This window comes from Festucalex cinctus, chromosome 10, assembly GCF_051991245.1.
Source record: "Festucalex cinctus isolate MCC-2025b chromosome 10, RoL_Fcin_1.0, whole genome shotgun sequence".
NCBI lineage: Eukaryota > Metazoa > Chordata > Actinopteri > Syngnathiformes > Syngnathidae > Festucalex > Festucalex cinctus.
Genome location: NC_135420.1, coordinates 2,760,001 through 2,785,653, shown reverse-complemented (window position 1 = coordinate 2,785,653; position 25,653 = coordinate 2,760,001). Strand labels below are relative to the sequence as shown.

At 41.7% G+C, this 25,653-nt stretch overlaps 1 protein-coding gene across 3 annotated transcripts in view; it reads left to right on the top strand.

The window, feature by feature from the left end:
- Positions 1-25,653, top strand: part of kifap3a (kinesin-associated protein 3a) — a 292,502-nt gene that overhangs the window by 96,883 nt on the left and 169,966 nt on the right. For all 3 annotated transcript variants that reach the window (XM_077534647.1, XM_077534648.1, XM_077534649.1), the window contains exons 6-10: positions 9,211-9,310; positions 14,110-14,236; positions 14,354-14,450; positions 20,659-20,837; positions 20,921-21,083. In XM_077534647.1, coding sequence (XP_077390773.1) covers positions 9,211-9,310; positions 14,110-14,236; positions 14,354-14,450; positions 20,659-20,837; positions 20,921-21,083 — 666 coding nt within the window. The remainder of the gene's footprint in view (positions 1-9,210; positions 9,311-14,109; positions 14,237-14,353; positions 14,451-20,658; positions 20,838-20,920; positions 21,084-25,653) is intronic.

The following is a 25,653-nucleotide window of genomic DNA, read 5'->3' as shown; positions in this document are numbered from 1 at the left end:
AGTATCATCACTTTTGTTTTGAATGTGCAAACCATTCATGACCAGACCATGGCTGAATTCAGTGTGGTGATCAATGACTTCTGCCTCATCTTCGTAGTTAGCAGCAGTTGATTGTGACTGTTACAACAGTGAGATAGTTTGCCTTCTTCATGAAAATGTGGAGTAACGCATTAAATCTCTGGACAGTAACTTTAATCAGACTACTTTGTAGAATAAAGTAACGCGTTAGACTATTAGTTACTTTAGAAAGCAAATTTTTGGAGTAACGCGTTACTAAGTAACGCGTTACCGGCAACACTGGTCTTGACTGCGTGCTCCGGACGGGTCAATTTTTTTGTCAATCCACACCGGCTCCGCACAGCTGCGGTCTGGCAGCTCCGTCGCCGCCCACTTCCCAACGTGTCTCGCGGGACCGCGCGCGCGCGATCATGTGGCATTTCACAACGACAAACATACAGAATGTCTGTGCTCAACAGAGAAGCAGAAAGAGAGGTGGACTTCTTTTGATTTAACCTTTTCTTCTTCTTCTGCTATGAGATTCCATGCAGCATCCTTTTTTTGGTTGTCCTTGTAAAGTATATTAATAACGAGAGTCGGGTCAGTGCGGGTCCACTCTTTATTTCTGTCTTCCCCGTCCGGCTGCCGCTCAGTACGGCAAGCGAGACGGGCACAACAAGCAATCGCGAACATCAAACTCACAATACATTACAGTCCTTATAAAAAGGATGTGCCGTGTCATATATTATTTTGTGGTTTTCCACCTCCAATATAAACCTCTCCTCGTCCATGTTCGCTGGTGTCTAAACCGTGAATGAGCACATGGCCCGGCGACGCCCACGTCACGTTTTGCTGAAAAACTTGCGAAATAGGAGCTGGCGAGTGTTTTATTCTGAAAGGTAACCGGAAATTTATTTTGAAACTGCCTCGGTCTTCCTGTCCCGCTCGATGTGTTTTGTGCTAGCTTGCCATTTGCCGGAGGCCTACCGCTGCGGCGTCCGGCAAAAATAGAAAATAGGTCTATCCTTGCGGAAGGCCTGCGGCACGCCGCAACCGGTGAAAACCCGGGGTTAGCCTTGGCAAAGTCAGCAAGTAATCATATACAACTCCAGCTTTGGGTAATTAGTGATGTTGTTGTCGTGATATTGTGAATTACTGTTGTCTCTCAAGCGCTGCCAATTCCTCAGCTCCTTTCACGATTCGTGTTTTTAGTTGATCAGAGTTATCTTTAGTTTGAATAAAAATTCGGCAATCTTTTGTCCACGTGCTTTCGATAAGTGCATTCTTTCTCATTTGTCGTGCCTTTTTGGCGATGTCAGCATTTCGTTTGGTGAGGTTTTCGTTGATGTAGACATGTTTACCACGAATCTTGTGACGGTCTCTCAGAAGAGCAATCTTTTTCTTTCTGTCAATAAACCTGATCAGAACTGCCGGTGGTCGTGTCCCTCCAGTTGGAAGCGAAAAGCACATCTGAATGTGCGCAGGATCAACAGTTAATCCCAAATCTCTGAGTTGACGTGTCACTTGCTGTTCCACTGTCTCGTTCCCTGAAAATTGGTCAGAATCTTCCATGCTCGTGCTAGCCGCAGCTCTCAAAGGGCCACGGCGCGGCTTGATCTTGATACCGGTGACTATCACATTGTTGATACGAAGATTTTGTTCCAAATCATCCACTTTTTGTTCCAAGGCAACAATGCGTCGATCTTTTTCCTGTGTCTCTGTCTTCAATTGCTGTATTTCCTGAAAAAGTGGCTCAATGATCTTCTTGATTTCAAGTATTTCGGCAACCATTCCAGTTTTTTAAGAGAAGATTTTATCTCCTCATTCTCGTCAGCTCTTTTTCTGCCAGGCATTCTGCAACAATGTAGTTAAAAATCCCATTGCAAAAATCAACAAGTAGTTAGATTCACAAGCGATAGCAGGAGCAAGTACAGATGCGTCCTTCCTCAACAGATGCGTCCTTGAATTCAAATGATACACTATACACGGTTGTTATTGGGTGAACTCAACTCTCCAGCGTGAACCCCCGTGATCTTGTGGTCTGGCGGTGTCTGGTGGGTGCAGATTTCCGTACACGAAAGGCACGAAGTCCGTGCGGCCGCATTACGGTGACCACGTCCGTTCGTCTTGACATACGTCAAGAGTGCGTCGTAAACAGAGAGAATCCGGTCACTTTTCAAAATAAAACATTTTAAAAGATTCGGCTAATAAATTAAAAGTTTGAATAGTGTGAATCTGTGAATAAATTACAAAATTAGTGCAGAAAAACTAATGGGGTAAGGTTTGAAGAATCAGGTACAAAATGGAATAACGTTAGAAGGATCAAGTAGCTAATGGACTTTTTTTCAATGTCATGTTTAAATGATGTAAATTAAGAGTTGAACGTTTTGAATGTCACGTTTAAATGATGGAAATTAGTAGTGTTGTTCCGATACCGTTTTTTGGCCACCGATACCGATACCCAGCTTTGCAGTATCGGCCAATACCCATACCATACCTATGTATGTACCTGTTTTTTTTTTGTTTTGTTTGTTTTTTTCCTCAACATGAAAAAGCTGTCCTGCCATTGGTTCAGAGCATTCAAGGGCCAATAGGATATCTTAGATCAGCATGCAGTGAACATGTTACATATCAGTGAATGTCGTGCACGAGCAAGACACAATATGCTGCATCCAAAATCCTATATTGGAGTTGGAATTAATGGTATTGGCATGTTACTTGTGAGTACTCACCGATACCGATACCACTGTTTTAATGCAGTATCTGTTTGTAATCTGTTTTAATGCCGATACCAGTATCGGTATCGGAACAATACTAGAATTATTTATTTATTTATTTTTTTGCCTCGACAAGATGGCGTGCGCCGATGTGTCTGGCGACTCTCTTGTTTTGGCGGTTTGTTGATGGCGCTGTGAGCTACAGCAGCCGTCTTTGTCTATCTTCTGGTCATGTGGCGTTTCGTCTTTTGTTTGGACCCGATTTGGACTGGACTGTTCTCGGCGGTTTGGCCGTAATATTCCTCGCGGGACGGTGTCGGTGCCCGGCGGCTGCGCCCATTCAGCGGCATGCCTGCACGAGCACTGTTTCTGTTGGGGGAGTGTCGGGGCCATCCGACTTCCCCACTGGGCACCTGTGGGTGGCTTGTAAGGGGTGTTAAAAAAAAATCGATTCGGCAATATATCGCTATACTACAGCACGCAATTCTCGAATCGATTCAATAGGCAGCCGAATCGATTTTTTAATATCCATTTTTGATGGAAAAATATTCAACAAAATGTCTAACTTTCATACCTTAAGCATGGAAGAATGTTATATTAATGGAACATTAAGCCTTAATATTTTATTTCAATGCTGTTTTAACATGAAAAAGGTTACAACCTGTTTGTTAAAAGTTATAAAACGGAAATTTCAGATCAATACATAATGCATTATGATACAAATCTTACAGTGTACATCTACAAGTTTACTGATTAGTATTTTCTAAAATTGAGTAAAAAAAAAAAAAAAATCACAACAAACAATCGACTTCTATATTCATATCGGGATTAAACGGTATCGAATCGAATCGTGACCTATGAATCGTGATACGTATCGAATCGTCAGGTACGAGGCAATTCACACCCCTAGTGGCTTGTGTCTTTTGCGCCAGGAGACAGGCAGCATTTTTCACAGCCCCTCTCTGCACGGAGGAGAAGTTGTCGCTGCTGGACAGTCTGCGCTGGTGAGCTGGATGGATGGCGCTTATGGAGGGGACTGTTCTCGGCGTTATCGCCGTGATATTCCTTGAGGGACAGTGTCGGTGTCTGGCGGTTGCGCTCATTGAGCCGCATGCCTGCACCGGCACCGTTTCTGATGGGGGAGTGTCGGGGCAGTCCGACTGCTCCACCGTGCACCTGCGGGCCGCTTGTGTTTTTTGCGCCAGGAAACAGGCAGCATTTTTCACAGCCCTTCTGCTCGGAGGAAAAGTCAGCGCCACTGGACAGTCTACGCCGGTTAGCTAGGATGGATGGCGGTGGAGCTGAGGACGCGAATGTCGCCGGTGGGCGCGGTGGTATACGCGGGTCGTGGAGTGGATGGAGGTTCGACGCTTGGAGGAGAGGCAGTTTGGATGGGACTGGAAAATTGGACCATTCTTTTTTGTGTGTATGGTGCTCATCGCGAACGCAGCAGCTGCTTGTTTATGAGCTAGCTTATAAGCAAACTTAGCTTGTAGCAAACGTGTGTGACGTCATGCATGCTGAGATCACGTCTCTGATCAACTGTTAAAAGGAGGCTGATTCTGTCCTCTTTCATCGAAGAACTGCTTCAAACATCAAACATCAAAGCGTATGTAGGGATGGAAGAATGTTGATTTGTTGTGACTGTATTGTATTGGTGTTAATGTTTTATTAGGGCCCGAGCAGCGGCGGCACCGGCGGCGGTACCGCTGCGAGGCCCTATTGTTTTTGAAGGAATTCTTATTAGGGCCCGAGCAGCGACCGCTGCGAGGTCCCTATTGTTTTTGTAAAAATTATTATTATTAGGGCCCAAGCAGCTACCGCTGCGAGGTCCCTATTGTTTTTCGATCGGATTATTATTATTATTATTATTATTATTATTATTATTATTATTATTAGGGCCCGAGCAGTACCGCTGCGAGGTCCCGATTGTTTTTCGATCGGATTATTATTATTATTATTAGGGCCCGAGCAGCGACCGCTGCGAGGTCCCTATTGTTTTTGTAAAAATTATTCTTCTTATTATTATTATTAGGGCCCGAGCAGCGACCGCTGCGAGGTCCCTATTGTTTTTCGTTCTAATTATTATTATTATTATTATTATTATTATTATTATTATTATTATTATTATCCGTAAACAATCGCATTTTTGAGGACCTAAACATTTCCGAAAACTCACCAAACTTTGCACACTCCTTGGGCCCGGCGAAAAATTTTATATTATGAAGTTGTGATAACAATGCGACTCTATAGCGCCCCCTAGCATAGAAAAATAAAAACCAATCCCGGTATGTTTGATCTAGAGCTACGAAAATTGGTAAGCACGTGTAGCACCCCGGGATGCACAAAAAGTCAATTGGGACCATGTAGCTAAAATGTACAGGAAGTGAATTTTTTAATGTCCAATTTTGGCCCATTTTGGCACATTCACTGTGGTCATGCTTTTCCCCACTTTGCAAACATTTTTCATTCAATTGACTTCAAACTTGGCATGACCTAAGACAACAAGTGGGCAAAAAACCTTGACTTTTCGAAATACTATATGACGGGGGCGGGGCATCAAATATTGCCTTGAAAATTTAATTTGTCCAGAAAGAGCAAATGCTTAATAACTCCCATGTTCAAGCTCAAAATAGTCACGGCCTGAAAACATCTATATGATAAAATTCGGTTCTACATATAGCGCCACCTCTTGGTAACAATAAATGTCATACTTTACGTTAGGGGTGTTAAAAAAAATCGATTCGGCGATATATCGCGATACTACATCGCGCGATTCTCGAATCGATTCAATAATCGGCAGAATCGTTTTTTTTTTTTTTTTTTTTTTTTTTTTTTTTTTTTTTTTTTAGGATTCACACCTTGAGCATGGAAGAATGTTATATGAACGGCACATTAAGCCTTAATATTTTTATTTTAATGCTGTTCAAATGTGAAACAGATTGCAAACTGTTTGTGTACAGTGGCTCACGGTTATAAGCCTCAAGTTTTAGATAAATATATTCATACAAATCTTACAGTGTACATGTGTACATGTACAAATTTACTGATAGTATTTTCTAAATTTGAATGGAAAAAAATCGCAACAATCGACTTATAAATTCGTATCGGGATTAATCGGTATCGAATCGTGACCATTCGTATCGGGATTAATCGGTATCGAATCGAATCGTGACCTGTGAATCGTGATACGAATCGAATCGTCAGGTACTAGGCAATTCACACCCCTACTTTACGTTTTCAGCTACTGTGCCGAGCTCATTGAAGGGATCCAGTTGGAAATTGGTCAGAAAAGCTCTTGATCATGCCCCACACCGAATATTGTAACTTTTCGCCAAAGGGTGTGGCCGTGACGGTGCCGCAAAGTCTGAAGATTTTTCGTGACAATGAAAGCTGCATTAACTTGACCAAGATGATCCTATCTTATCAAAATTTCACACATTTGATGAGAGTCCAGCCCAAAAGACATCTACGAAGTTATATTTCAGCTTACTGATAGCGCCACCTAGTGTCAATTTTTTTTCTTACGAATTTTCTTCGTTCTTCTCCAAACACGTTAACTGGACCTACCTCATATTTGCTCAGATGAGGGTTTCAGCCTTCACGATGTCACAACACGAAGTTTGTGAGTTTTCGCAAATTGCTGTGGGCGTGGCTAAGCGCTGTTCGCCAAGAAAACAACGCCAGTTTTGAGGGTCTAAACATGCACAGAAACTCATGAAACTTGGCACACACATTTGGCCTGGTACAATGAGCAATGTTTTATTGTTGATTGTGCTATTTAAAAAAAAAAAGACTCAATAGCGCCCCCTAGAAATTTTTAACGAAGCAGCCCCGGTTGTACGTTTAAGCAAGATCTTTGGAAATTCTTTGGTGTATGAGGGAGCCCAAGACCTGCAAAAAAAAGTCTCTTGGACCCATATGCTAAAATGAACAGGAAGTGAGCTACGAATTTTTGAATGTCCCATTTTTTATGATTTTTGCACATTTACATTTACTTTTGCCCACTTCTCCTACACGTTTCATCCGACTGAATTAAGACTTGACCTGGACCATTTCAAGACCTGAGCCAACGACAGGGGGAAAAATCTTGACTTTTTGAAATACTATATGATGAGGGCGGGGCATCAAAATTTGTGTTTCGCACTGAAAAAGTATATGCTTAATAACTCCCCGGTACATGCTCCAAAAAATCCAAAACTTGACATGTATGTTTATTGTCAAGGCCTGAAGCTAGCTCTATGACAACATTCAGTTATATATGCAGCGCCACCTAGCCTTTGGGTCATGAAAAAAAAATACCCCACTTACGGTATTTTTACAAAAATTGTAAACACGTTTCGCAATGAAAAAGGATATGCTTGATAACTCCCCGGTACATGCTCCAAAAAATCCCAAACTTGACATGTATGTTTATCGTCAAGGCCTGAAGATATCTCTATAACAACATTCAGTTATATATGCAGCGCCACCTCGCCCTTGAGGTAGAAAAAAAAAATACCCCACTTACGGTATTTTTACAAAAATTGTAAACCCATTCTAAGTGTGATAACTAAGTCATCTATGAATATTCTTTTACTTTCCACCACTCAAAATGTTCACTGGCATCAGACCTATCCAAACATACATATTTTTTATTTAGTGTTGTTTATTTTTGATCGCCTCTATGGACGTTAAAAGCAGTATCGTGAATGAAGGATATGCTTAATAACTCCCCGGTACATGCTTCAAAAAATCCCAAACTTGACATTTATATTTATAGTCGACGCCTGAAGGTATCTTTATGAAAAATTTTTGTTATAAATACAGCGCCACCTAGTCCTTCAGGCATAATAAAAATAAAAAAAACCCACTTAAGGCATTTTGTACAAAATTAGTGAACTCATTGTAAGTGTTATAACTAAGTCATTTATGAATATTCTTTTACTTTCCACTACTCAAGATGTTCACTGGTATCAGACCGATCCAAACATATGTACTTTTTGATTTTGTTTTATTTATTTTTGATAGCCTCTATGGACAATAAAAGCAACATCGTGCAATGAGTACGAGCGATGATGTGTATATGTACTTTTGCAAAAAATACCAATCAGGTCAACTCCTTCCCTAAAAATAAAAAAGGATGCTGATTTTTGCAGATCTTAACAATCACCAAAACCCATTGAGCTTGACACACACATCACACCTGGCAGAAAAAAATCCACATGTAAAGGTTTATCATGCCATGTTCAAAGAAATTTTGCTCCTAATGTACCAGTACCCCAATGTGCGAGTACCTCAACGTGCAAGTACCTCAACGTGCAAGTACCCCAACGTGGCCCGGGCTGCGAGGGCCCTTTATAGCTGCTCGCAGCTCTAGTGTTATGTTTGTTTGTTTTTGTCTTTCTGTAAAGCGCTTTGTGACAGTTCAGGCTGTTTGAAAGCGCTATATAAATAAACTTGAGTTGAGTTGAGTAGATTGTAAATTAGCTTAGCATTAGCTTAGCAGTATCTTAGAATTAGCTTAGTAGGCTGAGATAATTTAGCATTAGCTTGGCATGTTAAGCTAACTTTGCATTAGCATGACCATGTAAAGCTAGCATTAGCATGCTAACTTAGCATTAGGATGAGAAACCTGGGTATACCAAATCAATTGGCCAAGATGGCCGGCGCCCTGGGAGGGCAGGGCGGCGAGAATCTTGGATGTCCCTAATCATTTGGCCAAGATGGCCGCCACCTCGAGCAGTGTGTGGTGAGAATCCTGGGCGTACCTAATCAATTGGCCAAAATGGCCACCGCCCACCGAAAATCCTGGACATACCTAATTATTTGTCCAAGCTAGTAGTAGTAGCAGTAGTAGTAGCAGTAGTAGTAGTAGTAGCAGTAGTAGCAGTAGTAGTAGTAGTAGTAGTAGTAGTAGTAGTAGCAGTAGCAGTAGCAGTAGCAGCAGCACAGCAGCAGTAGTAGTATTTGTAACAGTAGTAGTCGTAGATAGAAATGATCAATGATCAAGAAATGTGGAAGCTTAGCCATAATCAACAACCTGAAAATTCCTTACGGTCTCTTTAACAAACATGCACATTCACACACACACATTTGTCTTTAATTAAGTAATGAATAGTTGTTGTTTTTTGCAAAATTTTGAAATATATAAAGTGCTCATACTGTTTTTGTTTTGTTTTTTTTCTCTTGTCACATTACTATTTTTGACTTTTTGTGTTTGAGGCTCCCGACACATCATGGAAGAGAGCCCTGTTGACTGCCTGAGGCTAATTCTCAGTTTTCCTCTCAACTGCAAAAATGAGTGGACACAAACTCGGGTTGTGGTTTTCGCTCATTTACTTTATAGTTTATATGCAATGCAACATACACATTGCTAACTTTTTAGCTCGTGCCCTTATTAACACACACTCTCTCTCTCTCTCTCTCTCTCTCTCTCTCTCTCTCTCTCTCTCTCTCTCTCTCTCTCTCTCTCTCTCTCTCTCTCTCTCTCTCTCTCTCTCTCTCGATATGGCAGAGATGGCATTAGCAGCCTTGGCTAGAGTTCTGAGAGAAGACTGGAAGAAAAGTGTGGAACTGGCAACAACCATAATTTGCATCTTTTTCTGCTTCTCAAGGTAAACTGGTAGTTTTCTTCTTCTTCTAAATGATTGGGTCATATTCAGGGCTCGACACTGCAACCAATTCACCCGCAAATGCGAGCAGCTGTACGGCCTGTGCTGATAAAAAAAATGTTTTTATCTCGTCGCACGGAGCGAGTGCAGTCGCACGGAGCGAGTGCATGTTTTAATGAGCAGTGCAACTGCTGATTTTTGAGCCGTGATCCGTATGTATCAAGTGCCACCGTTTTGGTTGTACATAGTCCGTGGAACGCGCTGCCAAGGCCAGTTTCAAAATAAAAGCCTCCTCAGTAATACAATGATGCCGATGCAATAGCCTTATTTGCATTTTGAAAATGACCCACACACAGTGTGGCATGTTTGGCAGCTCAAGGCAGCCAGCATGACTCGTCCTCACGCGGCGGTCCCCTTCAACACATCAACATGTCACTTCAAAATTGTATTTTAATTTCCAATTAAGTATAAGACATTTAATTAGTCTGTTAATTATTCTTTAATTGTATTATACAGCACAAGTCTCCAGCATTAGCAAGCACTAGCCACTAACGGGAGCGTAAACATTGACATCGTTCAGCGTGCCGAACTGCAGTTGCTTTCAAATACTGTGGGACATTTCAAACTCAGATAGAGAACGTCCATCAATGCGATATGGCAGAGATGGCATTAGCAGCCTTGGCTATAGTTCTGAGAGAAGACTGGAAGAAAAGTGTGGGACTGGCAACAACCATAATTTGCATCTTTTTCTGCTTCTCAAGGTAAACTGGTAGTTTTCTTCTTCTTCTAAATGATTGGGTCATATTCAGGGCTCGACACTGCAACCAATTCACCCGCAAATGCGAGCAGCTGTACGGCCTGTGCTGATAAAAAAAATAATTTTTTTATCTAGTCGCACGGAGCGAGTGTAGTCGCACGGAGCGAGTGCATGTTTTAATGAGCAGTGCAACTGCTGATTTTTGAGCCGTGATCCGTATGTATCAAGTGCCACCGTTTTGGTTGTACATAGTCCGTGGGACGCGCTGCCAAGGCCAGTTTCAAAGTAAAAGCCTCCTAAGTAATACAATGACGCCGATGCAATAGCCTTATTTGCATTTTGAAAATGACCCACACACAGTGTGGCATGTTTCACAGCTCAAGGCAGCCAGCATGACTCGTCCTCACGCGGCGGTCCCCTTCCACACATCAACATGTCACTTCAAAATTGTATTTAATTTCCAATTAAGACATAAGACATTTAATTAGTCTGTTAATTATTCTTTAATTGTATTATACAGCACAAGTCTCCAGCATTAGCAAGCACTAGCCACTAACGGGAGCGTAAACATTGACATCGTTCAGCGTGCCGAACTGCAGTTGCTTTCAAATACTGTGGGACATTTCAAACTCAGATAGAGAACGTCCATCAATGCGATATGGCAGAGATGGCATTAGCAGCCTTGGCTATAGTTCTGAGAGAAGACTGGAAGAAAAGTGTGGGACTGGCAACAACCATAATTTGCATCTTTTTCTGCTTCTCAAGGTAAACTGGTAGTTTTCTTCTTCTTCTAAATGATTGGGTCATATTCAGGGCTCGACACTGCAACCAATTCACCCGCAAATGCGAGCAGCTGTACGGCCTGTGCTGATAATTTTTTATTTTTTTTTATCTAGTCGCACGGAGCGAGTGCATGTTTTAATGAGCAGTGCAACTGCTGATTTTTGAGCCGTGATCCGTATGTATCAAGTGCCAACGTTTTGGTTGTACATAGTCCGTGGGACGCGCTGCCAAGGCCAGTTTCAAAATAAAAGCCTCCTAAGTAATACAATGACGCCGATGCAATAGCCTTATTTGCATTTTGAAAATGACCCACACACAGTGTGGCATGTTTAACAGCTCAAGGCAGCCAGCATGACTCGTCCTCACGCGGCGGTCCCCTTCCACACATCAACATGTCACTTCAAAATTGTATTTAATTTCCAATTAAGACATAAGACATTTAATTAGTCTGTTAATTATTCTTTAATTGTATTATACAGCACAAGTCTCCAGCATTAGCAAGCACTAGCCACTAACGGGAGCGTAAACATTGACATCGTTCAGCGTGCCGAACTGCAGTTGCTTTCAAATACTGTGGGACATTTCAAACTCAAATAGAGAACGTCCATCAATGCATTTACCGTTTATAATTTCAAATATCTAAACAATGTAGGCTTTCTGTCAATCTGTAAAAGCTGGTATACTTTAAGAATGATGTATGTGAAATCACTGTTAGTGTAGAACCCTGATGTTGTAAACACTCTTAAGTGCAAAGCAAAGTATTGTGTGGCACACTCTACATATTGTAAAGGTTCCAGACCACCCCAAAATGGTGGCACTTTGTCCCGAAATTTTAAAACAGTGCAACTACAATCTTCGTCTACTTGTGCCATTGCAACCAGTACATTTATTATTATTTTTTTAATTATATGATTACTATTCTTGAATATTTGCTGCTGACAAACATTTAACTCGCACTAGTCCATTGAGGTCTGTTTAGTAAGTGCATCATTATAGGCTATCTTAATTTTTTGCAAACTAGTTCGGCTTTAATTTAAGCACAGATGGGCTACACAGAGGATCACAGCAACAGCTTCACCTCCTTAGTACATGCATTAAACTTAAGTCTAAGCATATTTTCCTGTATACAGTATATAAAACCCGGCGCTGCCTCCAGATATCTTCGTCATCAGTCATCTTGTCCGTAAAGAAATGGCCAAGATACCTGACTTTATCACAGAGTGAGAGATTATTGTTCACTAGCCTGAAAGCTGGAAAATTAAGACGCCCTCTTTTGTTCGACAAATCATTACTACACTCTTAGTAGCATTATATTTAATATTGTGATGTACGCCATACTTTGAACATTTATTTAGCATCTGTTGGAGACCTGCATTGCTGGGAATCACCAAATCATCTGCATACATGATGTGGTTAACTAGTAATAGAAAAAAAAAACATTGTGTCAATTTGACTTGGTTTTTGCACATTTGGTGGCATAAAACTGGAGTATAATAGTCCTTACTTATGACAAATGCTGAATTTATCATGCCTGCACGCTACTTGGAGGAGTGAGAAAAAAAAACAAACAGCTCTGCTCAAGTTGCAGTACCCTGAAGTCTTCGTCTGTTTTTAACAGTAAGTAGATAGCTTCCTGTTGCTGATGCACGTAGGGCCACCCGCCATCTTACGTATGTCTGGCCGGCGGCAATAAATTCATTAAAGCTCTTATTTATTTAGCGATTTTGACGCGGATGTTTTTGTTACAAACACAAGACATTTAGCGATGTTATTTATCTGTCTTTTCAGTCGAAAAAGGCCAAACAAACCCTAAGAAGCATCTTAGTTAGTAGTGGTGAATCGGAGTCAGTCAGCAATAAGTGTCCGTGCGGAACACGAAATGTTGGTTCCGGGCCTCCCGGCAACGTCCAGGTGCTGCAAATATGTTTAAAAAAAATTTAAATAGCTTCGACGCATGCATTTTTGCGTCAACCACTTTTTCTGGTCGACCCAGTCGACTTGGTCGACTTTTATTCCCAGCCCTACTCTGAACCCAATCTCCGAGTGAGTCCAATCTTGGGATGTTGGTAACAATCCTGGACCTGTGATGTCAAAAAAAGCTTTCCATGATGTTAATAGTCTGGCATATTATGAGGTGATCACTTGTTGAACTTTCAGAGAGAGCGAGAGAGGGAGAGTGGGAGAGCGGGAGGGAGGGCAGGTCGCTTCTTTTAAACCAGTGTACAGGATTGTAGACTTAACAAATGGCCATGCTTAGCAATTGAAGGGAAGGCAGAGAGCCAAACAAGTGGCACTAAGAAAAAAGAAGGTAGAGGTGGGGTGGGAAAAAAAAAGAGACAGATGGGGGCTCGAAAGAAACAACCACAGGGACCGTGGGCTAATAAGGACCCCCATGTTTTTCCTCTCCTTTTTGTCATTGGGCTTTGTTTGCCACCATTTTGTGAACACCAACTGTGATCCAGCACAAATTTTACTTCCGCTTATTAACTTGATCTCTATAATCTATTTTAGCAAGGTTGTTGTGCCTTCAACTAATCCCAGTTCCACACATAAACACACAGGATATGGTCCTTCCAGGATACAATGTTACTGCCACACACTTATTTTATTCCCTTGCTCGTCGTCCTCACTGTACTCATACTCAAACTGAGGGCTTTTTTTTCACCCCCCCTTAACTGAAAGGAACTGAGGGCTTTTTTACCCCTTAAAACTGAACAAAAGTGAGGGCTGTTTCACCCCTTAAAACCGAACGAAACTGGGGGCTGGTTCACCCCTTAAAACTTAAAGGAACTGAGGGCTTTTTAATGGCCTCAGGGGTGAGTGAGTGGTTCATAATGCATATTTGTTCAAGTGGGTGTTTCGTCAGGTAGGTATTTTCTCGGATTAGCATTCATTTTGTCAAACAGCCCCTGCCCAGGTTAAGGGATGAAACAGCCCTCAGTTTCTTTCAGTTTTAAGGGGTGAAAAAAGCCCTCAGTTCCTTTCAGTTTTCAGGGGTGAAACGCCCTCAGTTCCTTTCCGTTTTAAGGAGTGAAAAAGCCCTCAGTTCCTTTCAGTTTTAAGGGTGAAAAAGCCCTCAGTTCCTTTCAGTTTTAAGGGGTTAAATAATGACCATAAAATGTGTTCCTTCTTCTTCCTTGTTCACTGTTGATATGTTTTGCATTCTGCTGACTTCTTGGCCAGGTCATCATGGTAAATGGGCTCTCTGCCTTGAACGGGCTTTTTCTTTGTTAGATAAATGTCAAAATAAATATCTTTTTAGTTTTTCACAGTTTCATGGACTTGTCACACATTTCAAGATTGGGGCTCTGTGTATGAACATCATTGAACATGAGCTCAAGAGGTATGACGTGTGGCATGATGAGCTCCAAAGGAAGAGGAAGGCCTATATCCTTTTCAAATGGCAGGAGTTATCCTCTTAGTCTTTTTTTTTCTTTTAACGTTGAATTAAGTTGTAAATTTCATTGTCTTTATTTCATTTGATTGTTCCTTGACTGGTTTTACATGAAGAATTTTCAGAGAACCAAAACCTGAAGAAGGAGCATGAGAAGTCCCTAAAAAAGTATCAGATCCTTCTTAATAAACAGGAGCAGCTTCTCAGAGGTAAATATTTCCATAACCTTTGTCACCCAAGCAAATTTGGCAATATTTGTAGTGAAAGTGGTTTTTAAGACGGGGCCTCTGCCATCAGTCTTACCCTGACATGCCTCATACGGTCAACTTACTTTTATAGAAACTGTAATGAGTTTGGCTATGCCGTGTTAAGCTTGGTTTATGCTTGATGCATCCGCGAGGTCCGTATGGCTCTACGCGGGGAGATTACGCAATTTCAGCAACCATGCCCCGCCACGCGTCTGCATTGTCCACATTTTTTGCAATACGTACCTATGAGAATTCATAAGCTATGCGAACAGACAAGTCCTAAAGACATCTACGAACTTATATTTCATCGTAGTTAAAGCGCCACCTACTGGCTAAAGAAAACTGGGTTTTATTTGGATGTTTTCCTCTAAGTGTGTTAACCGGATTGACCTCATATTTGCTGAAAGGAGTGTTTAGTCGTTCATGATGTTATGGCACGGTTTGTGCATTTTTGCAAAACGCTGTGGGCATAGCAATGCACTGTTCGCAGAGAAAACACCGATTTTGAGGTCCTAAACATCAGGGCTGAGCTTTAGTGTTCGCCAACTCGCCAATGGTGACAAAGAACTGCGTTGGGCAAACTCAGTTTATTCTACCATTCGCCCGGATTTCGTTGTGATCCAGTCACGGCAGATAAAAGCCTTCCATTGCCACAAATAGTCTTAAATTGGGAGGGTGTCGCTGTCTATGCTTGGAGCGGACATTTGGTTCGAATATCTGTGCAGTATTCTCAGAAATCATTCTTCTATTTATATTTAATCAGTTAATAGCAAGGCCAGAGGTGGAAAGGCAAGAGTGTTGCCCCGTAAGAGCACAATCAGGGCCATACCCCTCCATCGAAATTCTGTACCACTCAACCAATTTGTCTAAATTCGCTGCCCAGTAGTAATACAGGAATTTAGGTTAGTCCAGCCCACCAGACAACTACCCCTTTCTAGAGCTTCGTTCCACACCCGAGGAACAGTCTTGTTCCAAATAAAAGTACTAATATGCCTATCGAATTCCCTGAAAAATTATTTTGGAAGAAAGATTGAACCGTTTATAGTAAATATAAAATTTTAAGAAGTACAATCATCTTTACTGAATTAATACATCCAGCTAGTGACAGGGGTATAGTGTGCCACCACACAAGGTCTTCCTTAATACCTCACAAAACATTGTAGAAATTATGATGAAACAAATCCCTATAATTTGTTGTCACATTGACACCCAGGTATTTCATGGGGCCTGTCGTAACTTTGAATGGAATGGTAACAAAAGAGATTTTGAGTTGAATCATTTATGGGAAATAGTATACTTTTATCAAGGTTAATCTTGTAGATAGATGCATTTCCAAAATGAGAAATTATGTCAAAACATTTTGGGATTGTATTAATTGGATTAGAAATGATCAACAATAGGTCATCTGCATACAATGACATTTTATGAACCAAGCTGCCTCTAGTTATGCCATGCATATCCATATTAGATCGTAATGCAACGGTGAGCGTTTCCAAAGCTAAATCGAAAAGGAGAGGTGATAGCGGAGAACCCTGTCTCGTGCCTCTTTGAAGTTTGAAATATTGTGAGTTAAAATTGTTGACTCTAACTTTGGCTTGTGGTAACGTATTTTAATTCATGAAATAAAGACTAAATTTATTTAAAGTTTTAAAGAGATGGCAGTATTCAATACCGTCAAAAGGCTTTATGTCAGAGGTGTCCAAACTACGGCCCAGGGGCCATTTACGGCCCACTGTCCATTTTTTAGTGGCCCACGACATATGCTAAAAATGGCATCAGTTCAAATAAAATAAAAGCAAAAATGAAGTGTCGTCATCTAGCAGCAGCCAAAAGAAAAGTATCTCCAGATGACGTCGCTCCCATGGTTTTGTTTTTTTCAATATTGCGCAAAAGTAATACACATTATTAAAAAAAACAAAAAACAAACTAAAACTAATCCTGAAACTAACTAAAACTAAGCATGTATTAAAGAACTAAAACTAATAAAAACTAACTAAAATGAAAATTCCAAAACTATAATAACCCAACCATCCATCCATTTTCTCGACCATTTATTCCTCACAAGGGTCGTGGAGGGTGCTGGAGCCTATCTCAGTGGCTCTGGTCAGAAGGCGGGGTACACTGGTTGCCAGCCAATGTCAGACTATAATAACCCTACTGCCATATTACAAATAAAATGGTTTATATACTGTAGCATTGTTCTAAATATGCAAAAGCACAAATAAATTATTTGTACAATTTTTAGGACTAAACACAATTTCTCTACATAACATTATGTGGCCCTTGCATCCTTCTGATTTTCTGTATGTGGCCCTCAAATGAAAACGTTTGGACACCCCTGCTTTATGTGCATCTAATGAAATGACTATTTCAGGTGAATTTGAGTTTTGATCTGAATAGGTTATATTAAAAAGGCATCGGAGATTATGGAACGATTGCCTCCCCTTTATGAAGCCTGTCTGATCAGAATGTACAATTTTTGGCACTACTGTCTCCAACCATCTTGAAATAATTTTTGTTGGAATTTTATAGGGGCTGACTGGTTAGCATGTCAGCCTCCCAGTACTGACCCCGGGATTACACCGGATGCGTGTGCGTTGCGTCTCCGCTCCGCTGCGTCTTGACGACAACTTACCGCCGTGTCTCGCGTGATCGCGCGCGATAATGTGGCATTAAAAACAACGACAAAGACACAGAACATCTGTGCTCAACAGAGGAGCAGAAAGAGAGGTGGACTTTCTTTGACTGAACTCACCGTCCACTCCTGCTATGACGTTCCATGCAGCATTCCTTTTTAAGTTGTCTTTGGAAAAAGGATGTGCCATGTCATATCTAATTTTGTTGCTTTCCACCTCGGTTATAAATCTCTCCTTGTCCATGTTCGCCGGTGTTTAAACAGTGAATTAAGCGTTAAGCATGATGACGTTTTGCTGACATGATTGCGAAATAGGAGCAGGCGAGTGTTTTATTCTGAAAAGTAACCGGAAATTTATTTTGAAACTGCGTCGGTCTTCCTGTCCTGCTCGATGTGTTCTGTGCTAGCTTGCCATTTGACTGAGACCGACGGATGCGTCGTCCGTCAAAAACAGAAAATAGGTCTATCCGTGCGGAGGGCTGCCGCACGACGCAGCTGAGACGCAGTCGACACGCAACGCACACGCAGCCGGTGTAATTTGAGCAATTTGAATGAATGGAAACGTATCGGCTGCATCGCCGGAACGCAACGCATATGCATCCGGTGTAATCCCAGGGTGAGGACGCAGGTTTGAGTGCAGGCTTCGGCCTTCCTGAGGGGAGTTTCCATGTTCTCCCTGTGCCCGCGTGGTACTCCGGTCTCTTGCCACATTCCAAAGACATGCTTGGCAGGTTAATTGAGCCTATCCCACCGAAGCCAGGTGGGATAGGCTCCAGCACCCCTCACGACCCTTGTGAGGAGTAAACAGTCAAGAAAATGGATGGATGGATGGATGGATGGATGGATGGAATTTTATAATCATTGTTAAGCAGGCTAATAGGATGGTAGGACTCACAATTTCAAGGACCTTTGCCTTTTTTTATGAATTACAGAACTAGTAGCTTTTGTCATGGATGGGGAAAGTCTCCTTTGTTCAAATTAGGGATGGGTACTGAAGACGGTACTTTTGTGGTAAGTATCGATTGGGATTCGTACTTCTGAGCATCGATTCACGTAAAATATAACTGTTTCATGTTTCGTTACTGAAGCACGTCGTTTTAAGTTGTGATTGTGCGGGAGTATGTGAGTTGACTATTTTCCATGGTGCACTTGAACGCAACATTATATACAAATTACGCACCCGGCATGCTGACGTCCCCCACTCGCGGGAGCCTAGACGGTCTGTAGCCGCGTGGTCGGTCGGCGGAAGCGACTGGCGGCAAGCGGGTGCCGCGATTCCGGTGGCAGCTCACCTGAGAGACCGACCGCCCAACCCGCGGGTGCCACCGCTTCTTCCTCGGCCCACAACGCAGCATTCACTCAACCGGGTCCAGGCTGGGCCGCTGCCGGTGGAGGGACGCCAACATTTCCGGGTTTAGGAACGAGTGAGACTTTTGTGCCGCTCACCAAGCCAAACAAATACATACAGTTTATAAAGGAGGAGGAAAGCCTCCTCACCCGGCGGAAGCTGGAAATGTCCGCTTCTCCGGAATCAGCACACGACTCGGAGCGACCCCACCGAATAGAATCATGACAGAAGGTAAACGGCTTCACCATCGTTAAGGTATATTAACATTGTAATTTGGATGTACAGTAGGCTACTACTCTTGACTATGTTGACAATCACGAAAGCTTATGGCCAAAATGTAGCGAGCATTACAGACCACGTCGGGTGCAGTCAAATGATTAATTTGAACACAATTATTCTCTTTGTTCACATCATGTCCCCTTCCAACTGTTCTTTTTTTTTTTTTTTTTTTTTTTTTTTTACTATATTGAGGGCAAAGTGGGTTGGAACTTCAAACTGATTGCGCGGCGTGTGGCAGCCTTTATGTTCTGGAAAAATAACTGCACAAAAAACGAAAACATCATTTATTAATTTATATATTTACTGTTATACATTTATTTTTTTACTATTGCTCTCTGGCTCATTTTGTTTTACATTTTTATTTGTCAAAGTTTATATATTTAAAAGTAATTGTTAAATTGATTAGAAAACAATACTGTTACATAACGATGAACATTTATTGCATCCAAATAAATAAAATTAAGGAAAAAAAAGAGAGGAAAAAAAACGAAAACGAAAACAAGAGCACAAATGTACCAAAAATTGGTACCGTTGAGTACCAGTATCGATTTCCAGGTACCGAGTATCGGAACAGTATCGGTTCAAATGTGAAAGGTACCCATCCCTAGTTCAAATACATCCAAGTAAACTAATTTCAATATAGGTAGCAATTTGGTAGAAAATGTTTCATATAGTGCAATTGGCTGGCAACCAGTTCAGCGTGTACCCCGCCTATTGCCTGAAGCCAGCTGGGATAGGCTCCAGCACCCCCACGACCCGTGTGAGAAGCAAGCGGTTAAGTTAAGAAAATGGATGGATGGATGTTTTATATATAACTCAATTGAGTACCCGTCTGGTTCTTTATCGTTTTGTGTGCCTGGGCGATTTCGGCTTCTGATATACGTAGTTCTAAAGCAGCCTTATCCTGATCATCCTTGATTCCTTATCCTGCAATGTTATATTCCCTAGAAAATCTTGGTCTGTGGCACTGGACCAAGCTGTAGCTATGCGGCTGTGTTGAGCGATATCAGTCGCTCAGGCTGGAGGCGGCGAGCAAATTAGGTGGAGATGGCTGCCTCCAAATTTTGTACAGAGGAAAACAAACGCTGTTCAAATATGTTTAGGACAGTAGCTCACATTTATCTAGAGTTCAACACAACCTGTGGTGTCGCAGTTTGAACACCGGGTGGCACACTGGGTGACACCCACGTAATGACGTACCTCACTAAGACAGCCGAAGAAGAAAGTCAGGGGTGATAAATGGATTTTAGCATCGTGATTAAATATAAATAGCAGACTGCTGAGAATACTGCATAGATAATTAAAGTAATGTCCGCTCCAATCACAGATAGTGACCCCCTCCCATTTTGAGAATATTTGCGGCGATCGAAGGCTTTTATCTGCCGTGATTGGATCGCAACGAAGTTACATAGAATGTAACCAAACAGCCATCTTGAACGCAAGTGAACTCATTACACACTCGAATGGGAAAAGTGAAAGTATGGAAGATGTCTCGCGATACTAGTCGCAAAATAATGTTGTTTGAGCAGTGCTAAGTGCTAACGGTGCCGTCTCCTTTCGATTCAGTCACCAAATGAACATAGTTTTATAACACGTGCTGTCACGAGTTTGTGTGCACTCTTCCAATCGGAATAGTTTTCAGGTCGCCACCCGGGCAAATGGTAGTGGAAACCGAGTTCTCCAACGCTGTTCTTAGTCACCATTGGCGAGCTGCCCAACTCTAAAGCTCAGTCCCGCCATTGCAAAACCTTAACTGAAAACATTGATTTTCATCTGGCTTATTTTGTACACTTATGCAACCTGTTTATTGTGCATCTTTTTAGCCTTGCTTTTTTTAATCTGAATTTATTCATTTTTAACTGTAGTTCATTTATATGGAAATTTCATTAGTTTATTTTCTTCCGCAGTTTCTCTGTGTCTGTTGTTGAACCTTGCTGAAGACACTCACACAGAACTGAAGATGAGGAACAAAAATATAGTGAGCATGCTTGTGAAGATTCTGGATAGGAAGGATGAAGAACTTCTTTTGGTAGTTGTCTCCTTCCTGAAGAAACTTTCCATCTTCTTGGAAAACAAGAATGACATGGTGAGAGAATGAATGGTTATATCTGGTGTACATTTGTCAATCTACTCTTCTGGGGGGAAAAAAATGCCCATCTCTGTTTGTAGGCTGAAGTATTCACTGTTGAGAAGCTGGCGCTGCTGGTTCCATGTGAGAATGAAGATCTACTCAACACTACATTACGCCTACTGCTCAACCTATCCTTTGACACTGCTCTGCGCAACCAAATGGTCCAAACTGGACTAATTGCCAAACTCTCCTCACTGCTCGGTAATGTCCAAAAACTCACTTGTGATTGCGTGTTTTGTTTTTTTATTGTCAGAATGTCTGTCAGGTTTTTAGTGTCAGCGAGTTTTATTTTTCAATCAAAATCTCTTTATTTATTTTCTGCATTAATAGTGCATAGATTTCCAGTGCAAGAAAGACAAAATGAAATGAAACATAGGACTGACATCCAGCACACACACAAAAAAAGAAACAAAAATAAAATAAACCATAAAATTAAACCCCGTCACTGCCAATACGATTCATGACCATTAAATATTCAGCTTTAGTAATGATTATGGATAACCAATGTCAACAAAATAAACAACATAAAAGAGAAGTCAAATTGTGGAATGTCAAGGGCCTGAGAGGATTGACACATGTTCAAGAAAAGGTCCCCAGGCACGCAGGAATCTCCCATTAGAATAATGGAGAGAGTATCTGATCTTTTCAATTTTCAAGCATGTCATTAAAGCAGCCAGCCAATCGGCGTGTGCGGGAGGAGAGGGATCCCTCCACCTGAGGAGGACAGACCTCCGCGCCAGGAGGGAGGCAAACGCTAAAGTGCGGCGCTGTTCAGAAGAAAGTCGAACGTCCCCTGCGACTCCGAATAAACCAACAACTCCACCCTCACTGTCAAAATCTGGGAGAGAGAATAAAAAACCTCTTTCCAGAATTTGCTAAGTTTAGGACAAGTCCAAAACTTATGAAAGAGTGAGCCGTCTGAGATATTACATTTGGTACAGAGTGAGCTGATGTCAGGATAAAAGGTGGCCAGTTTAGTTTTGGAGATCTGAACTCTGTGAACCACTTTGAATTGGATTAAATTATGACGAGCACACAAAGATGAGGAATTGACTTGTTTTAAGACGGATGACCATGTTTCCTCAGAAAAGGGGGCACCTCGGTCCTCCTCCCATGCCGCCCTGATCCTATCCATAGACGTCATCTTCAGAGCCAACATCATGCTGCAAAAAAGAGAGACAAGCCTCCTCTGGTATGGATTTGAGGAGAGGACAATGTCAACAATATTCCTGTCAGAACTTAGTGTGGTGGGCAATTTAGAAAATATAAAATGTCGAATTTGCAGATAACGAAAGAAATTTGAATTAAAAAGTGCAAATTTATTATGTAATTGTTGAAATGATGCCAAACTATTATCGATGAACAAATCTTTGAAGCGTGCTATTCCCTTCTGACTCCACTCTTTGAAGGCGGCGTCATTGAGTGAGGGTTTGAAAAAAATGATTACATAATATTGGGCTAAATGGTGAGAAGTCGTGTAATTTGAAAAAATTCCGGAACTGAGACCAGATCCTCACTGAGTGTTTAACCACCGGATTTTTTAAAGATCTGGTTGAGAGTGGAAGAGAGGAGCCGATCAATGCAGCCAGGGATACTCATTCTCTGATCTCAACTCCATTGCCACCCAGCCAGGAGGATCCGGACGATTATGAAAGTGAGACCAGAATGTGAGACACCGCATGTTGGCAGCCCAATAATAAAAACGGAAATTAGGCAAAGCCAGACCACCGGCGGCCTTCGTCTTTTGTAGATGGGTTTTGTTAAGACGGGCCCTTTTCCCCTTCCAAATATAAGAAGAGATTGTTGAATCAAGATCATCCAAAAAAATTTGGGGAATGAAAATTGGTAAAGCCTGAAATAGGTACAAAAATTTCGGTAAAACGGTCATTTTAATAGAATTTATCCGCCCAACGAGGGACATGGAGAGTGGTGACCATTGTTTTGAGTATTTGTTTGATATAAGTTGATAAATTCAAGAAGTTCTCTTTAAAAAGGTCTTTGTGCTTTCGGGTAATCGTGACGCCTAAATAGGAAATTTTGTAATTTTCAGTTTTAAATGGAAAATTGCTAAAGTCTGAAGTAGATATAATATTGCCAATTGGAAACAGTTCACTTTTTTCAAAGTTTATTTTATACCCAGATAATCGACTAAAGTGATCGAGTAGTGACAGAGCCTAATGGAGAGAAGTGGTCGGATTCGAAATAAGCAGCATAAGGTCGTCCGCATAAATCGAGGCCTTATGTTCAATGCCGCCTCTCCATATACCCGTGATGTCATCTCGGCTACGGATGGCGATGGCGAGAGGTTCAATAACCAGGTCAAATAACATGGGGCTGAGAGGACAACCCTGGCGGGTTCCACGATGCAGGCTAAACGGATCAGACAACTGGGAGTTGGTTCGGATCAAGGCTGTAGGATGAGAATACAACAGTTTAATCCACGCAATGAAGTTCGGCCCAAAACCAAATTTCTCCAGCACTGCCCACAGGTAGACCCACTCCACGCGATCAAATGCTTTTTCAGCATCAATAGAGACTATACACTCAGGGGTATCATCAGGAGTGGAATAGATAATATTTAATAATCTACGTATATTTAAGAAGGAGTGTCTACCCTTTATAAAACCAGTTTGATCCTCAGATATGATGGTTGTAAGGATGTTTTCTAATCTGTGAGCGAGAACTTTGGCCAGGATTTTTGCATCCGTGTTAATGAGAGAAATGGGCCTATAGGAGGCGCAATGTGTGGGATCTTTGCCTGTTTTGTCAATAAGGGTGATACACGCTTCCGAAAATGATTTAGGAAGGGAGCCTTGCCTAAACGATTCGCAAAGCACAGAACAAAGTTGCGAAGACAAAAGCAAAGAGAACTTTTTAAAAAAACTCAGCTGGGAACCCGTCGGGGCCTGGACTCTTGCCTGACTGCATTGAAGAGATAGCTGAGACTATTTCAGTCTGTCGGCCTTGTCTCCATGGGCATAGAATGTGGCTTTATTTTTCAGGAGCAAATATTCAACTGAATGGGTCGTGAGTAGGTCAAACTTAGTTTGGAGCTCTAATCGTTTTTTACAAAGATTTTGATTCTTAGTTAGCGCATATTGTTTGTCAATTTCCCCAATTTGATGAGCCAGATCTGAACGCTCCTTGTTAGCTTTACTTTTCATTTGAGCTGTGTAAGATATGATTTGTCCCCTGAGGTAGGCCTTAAGGGCATCCAATACAACCAGACTGGAGACCTCAGGGGATATGTTAGTGGATAAGAAAAAAGTTATTTCATTTTCTATGAACTCCACAAATTTGTCATCAGACAGCAGAGTGGAGTTGAAACGCCACTGTCTGCTCCTCCGGGGGAGATTTGGGAGGGAGATGGCCATGGAGACGGGCGCGTGGTCTGAAATGACAATACTATGGTAGTCACAGGATCGGACAAGGGGGAGCAGACCATGGTCAAGGAAAACATAGTCTATACGTGAATATGTGTGATGAACGTGTGGAAAAAAAGGAGTATTCCTTTTCCTGGGGATGTAGAGAACGCCACACATCACAAACACCATACTGCATGAGGAAGGGCTGAATAAGGTCGGCTGATTTACTAGGCGTGCCGGGGTTGGTGGAAGACCGGTCTAAGAGCGGATCCAGCCAGCAGTTCAGGTCACCTCCAAAGATGAAAGAATGTGTATTTAGGTCTGGGAGTAATGAAAATAGGTGCTCAAAAAAAGTTGGTTCATCCACGTTGGGGGCATAAACATTAACGAGAACCACCATTGTGTTGTACAATTTCCCAGTCACAATAACATATCGGCCAAACTTATCAGAAGTCACATTATGAGGCTCAAAGGTAATATTTGGAGATATTAAGATTGAAACTCCTCTGGCCTTAGCCTGAAAGGAGGAGTGGAATGCCCCTCCCCCCCAACCCATCAGCAGACGCCTGCTGTCTGAGCTGCGAACATGGGTTTCTTGCAGAAAAGCAATATCTGCTTTAAGCTGTTTTAAATGTGAAAAAAATCTTCCTTCTCTTCACTGGGTGGTTTAAGCCTCTAACATTCCAACTAACAAAGTTCACACAACTATCCATGTACAATTGAAAAAAGTAAAAAGTGTAAGATTAGATAAATGGCAGGTCAAAAGAAAAATATATGTATGTACATTTGATTCCCCAGCTGTTGGCAGTGACCCCCCCCCACACACACACACACACCCCTCCCGAGAAAGCTGCTAAAAAGAAAAGCTGCAAGCTCTCAAATCCAAACATTAACTCTAAATCTTCCTGTCTCTACTGAAACTACTCCTCCGGTATCAAACATTAGAACAGCAAAAATAAAACACCCCTATAAACAATATTAGAACATTAAACAGTCCTGAAAGATTCACCAGACTCTGATTCAATCAAATCAAAAAGAGTTGAACAGAATTACATTAAATTAAATACGGACCCAATACAAAGAGAGAGAGAAAAAGAAAAAAAAGGAACAACTGAATGTAAAACAGTGCACACTGACATGGCTGTAGTCTTAAAGTTTTAAATGTGCTGGCTCCACTACAGCAGTCAATCAGACTGCAAACATATAAACAAAAAGCAAAACAAAACATACAATATGTATGGCGCGCACACGCAGTGGCAACCACCAGTAAATTATTTAAGTTCTTTCATATTGAAACAGTTACGATAAGCGCGTTCCAAGCGTGTGCTGCATGGCTCGGCCGCATTGCTGTAATAAAGTAATTACGGTCGACATGTAAACAAACCAGCGTATCGGTGCTCCTTGGC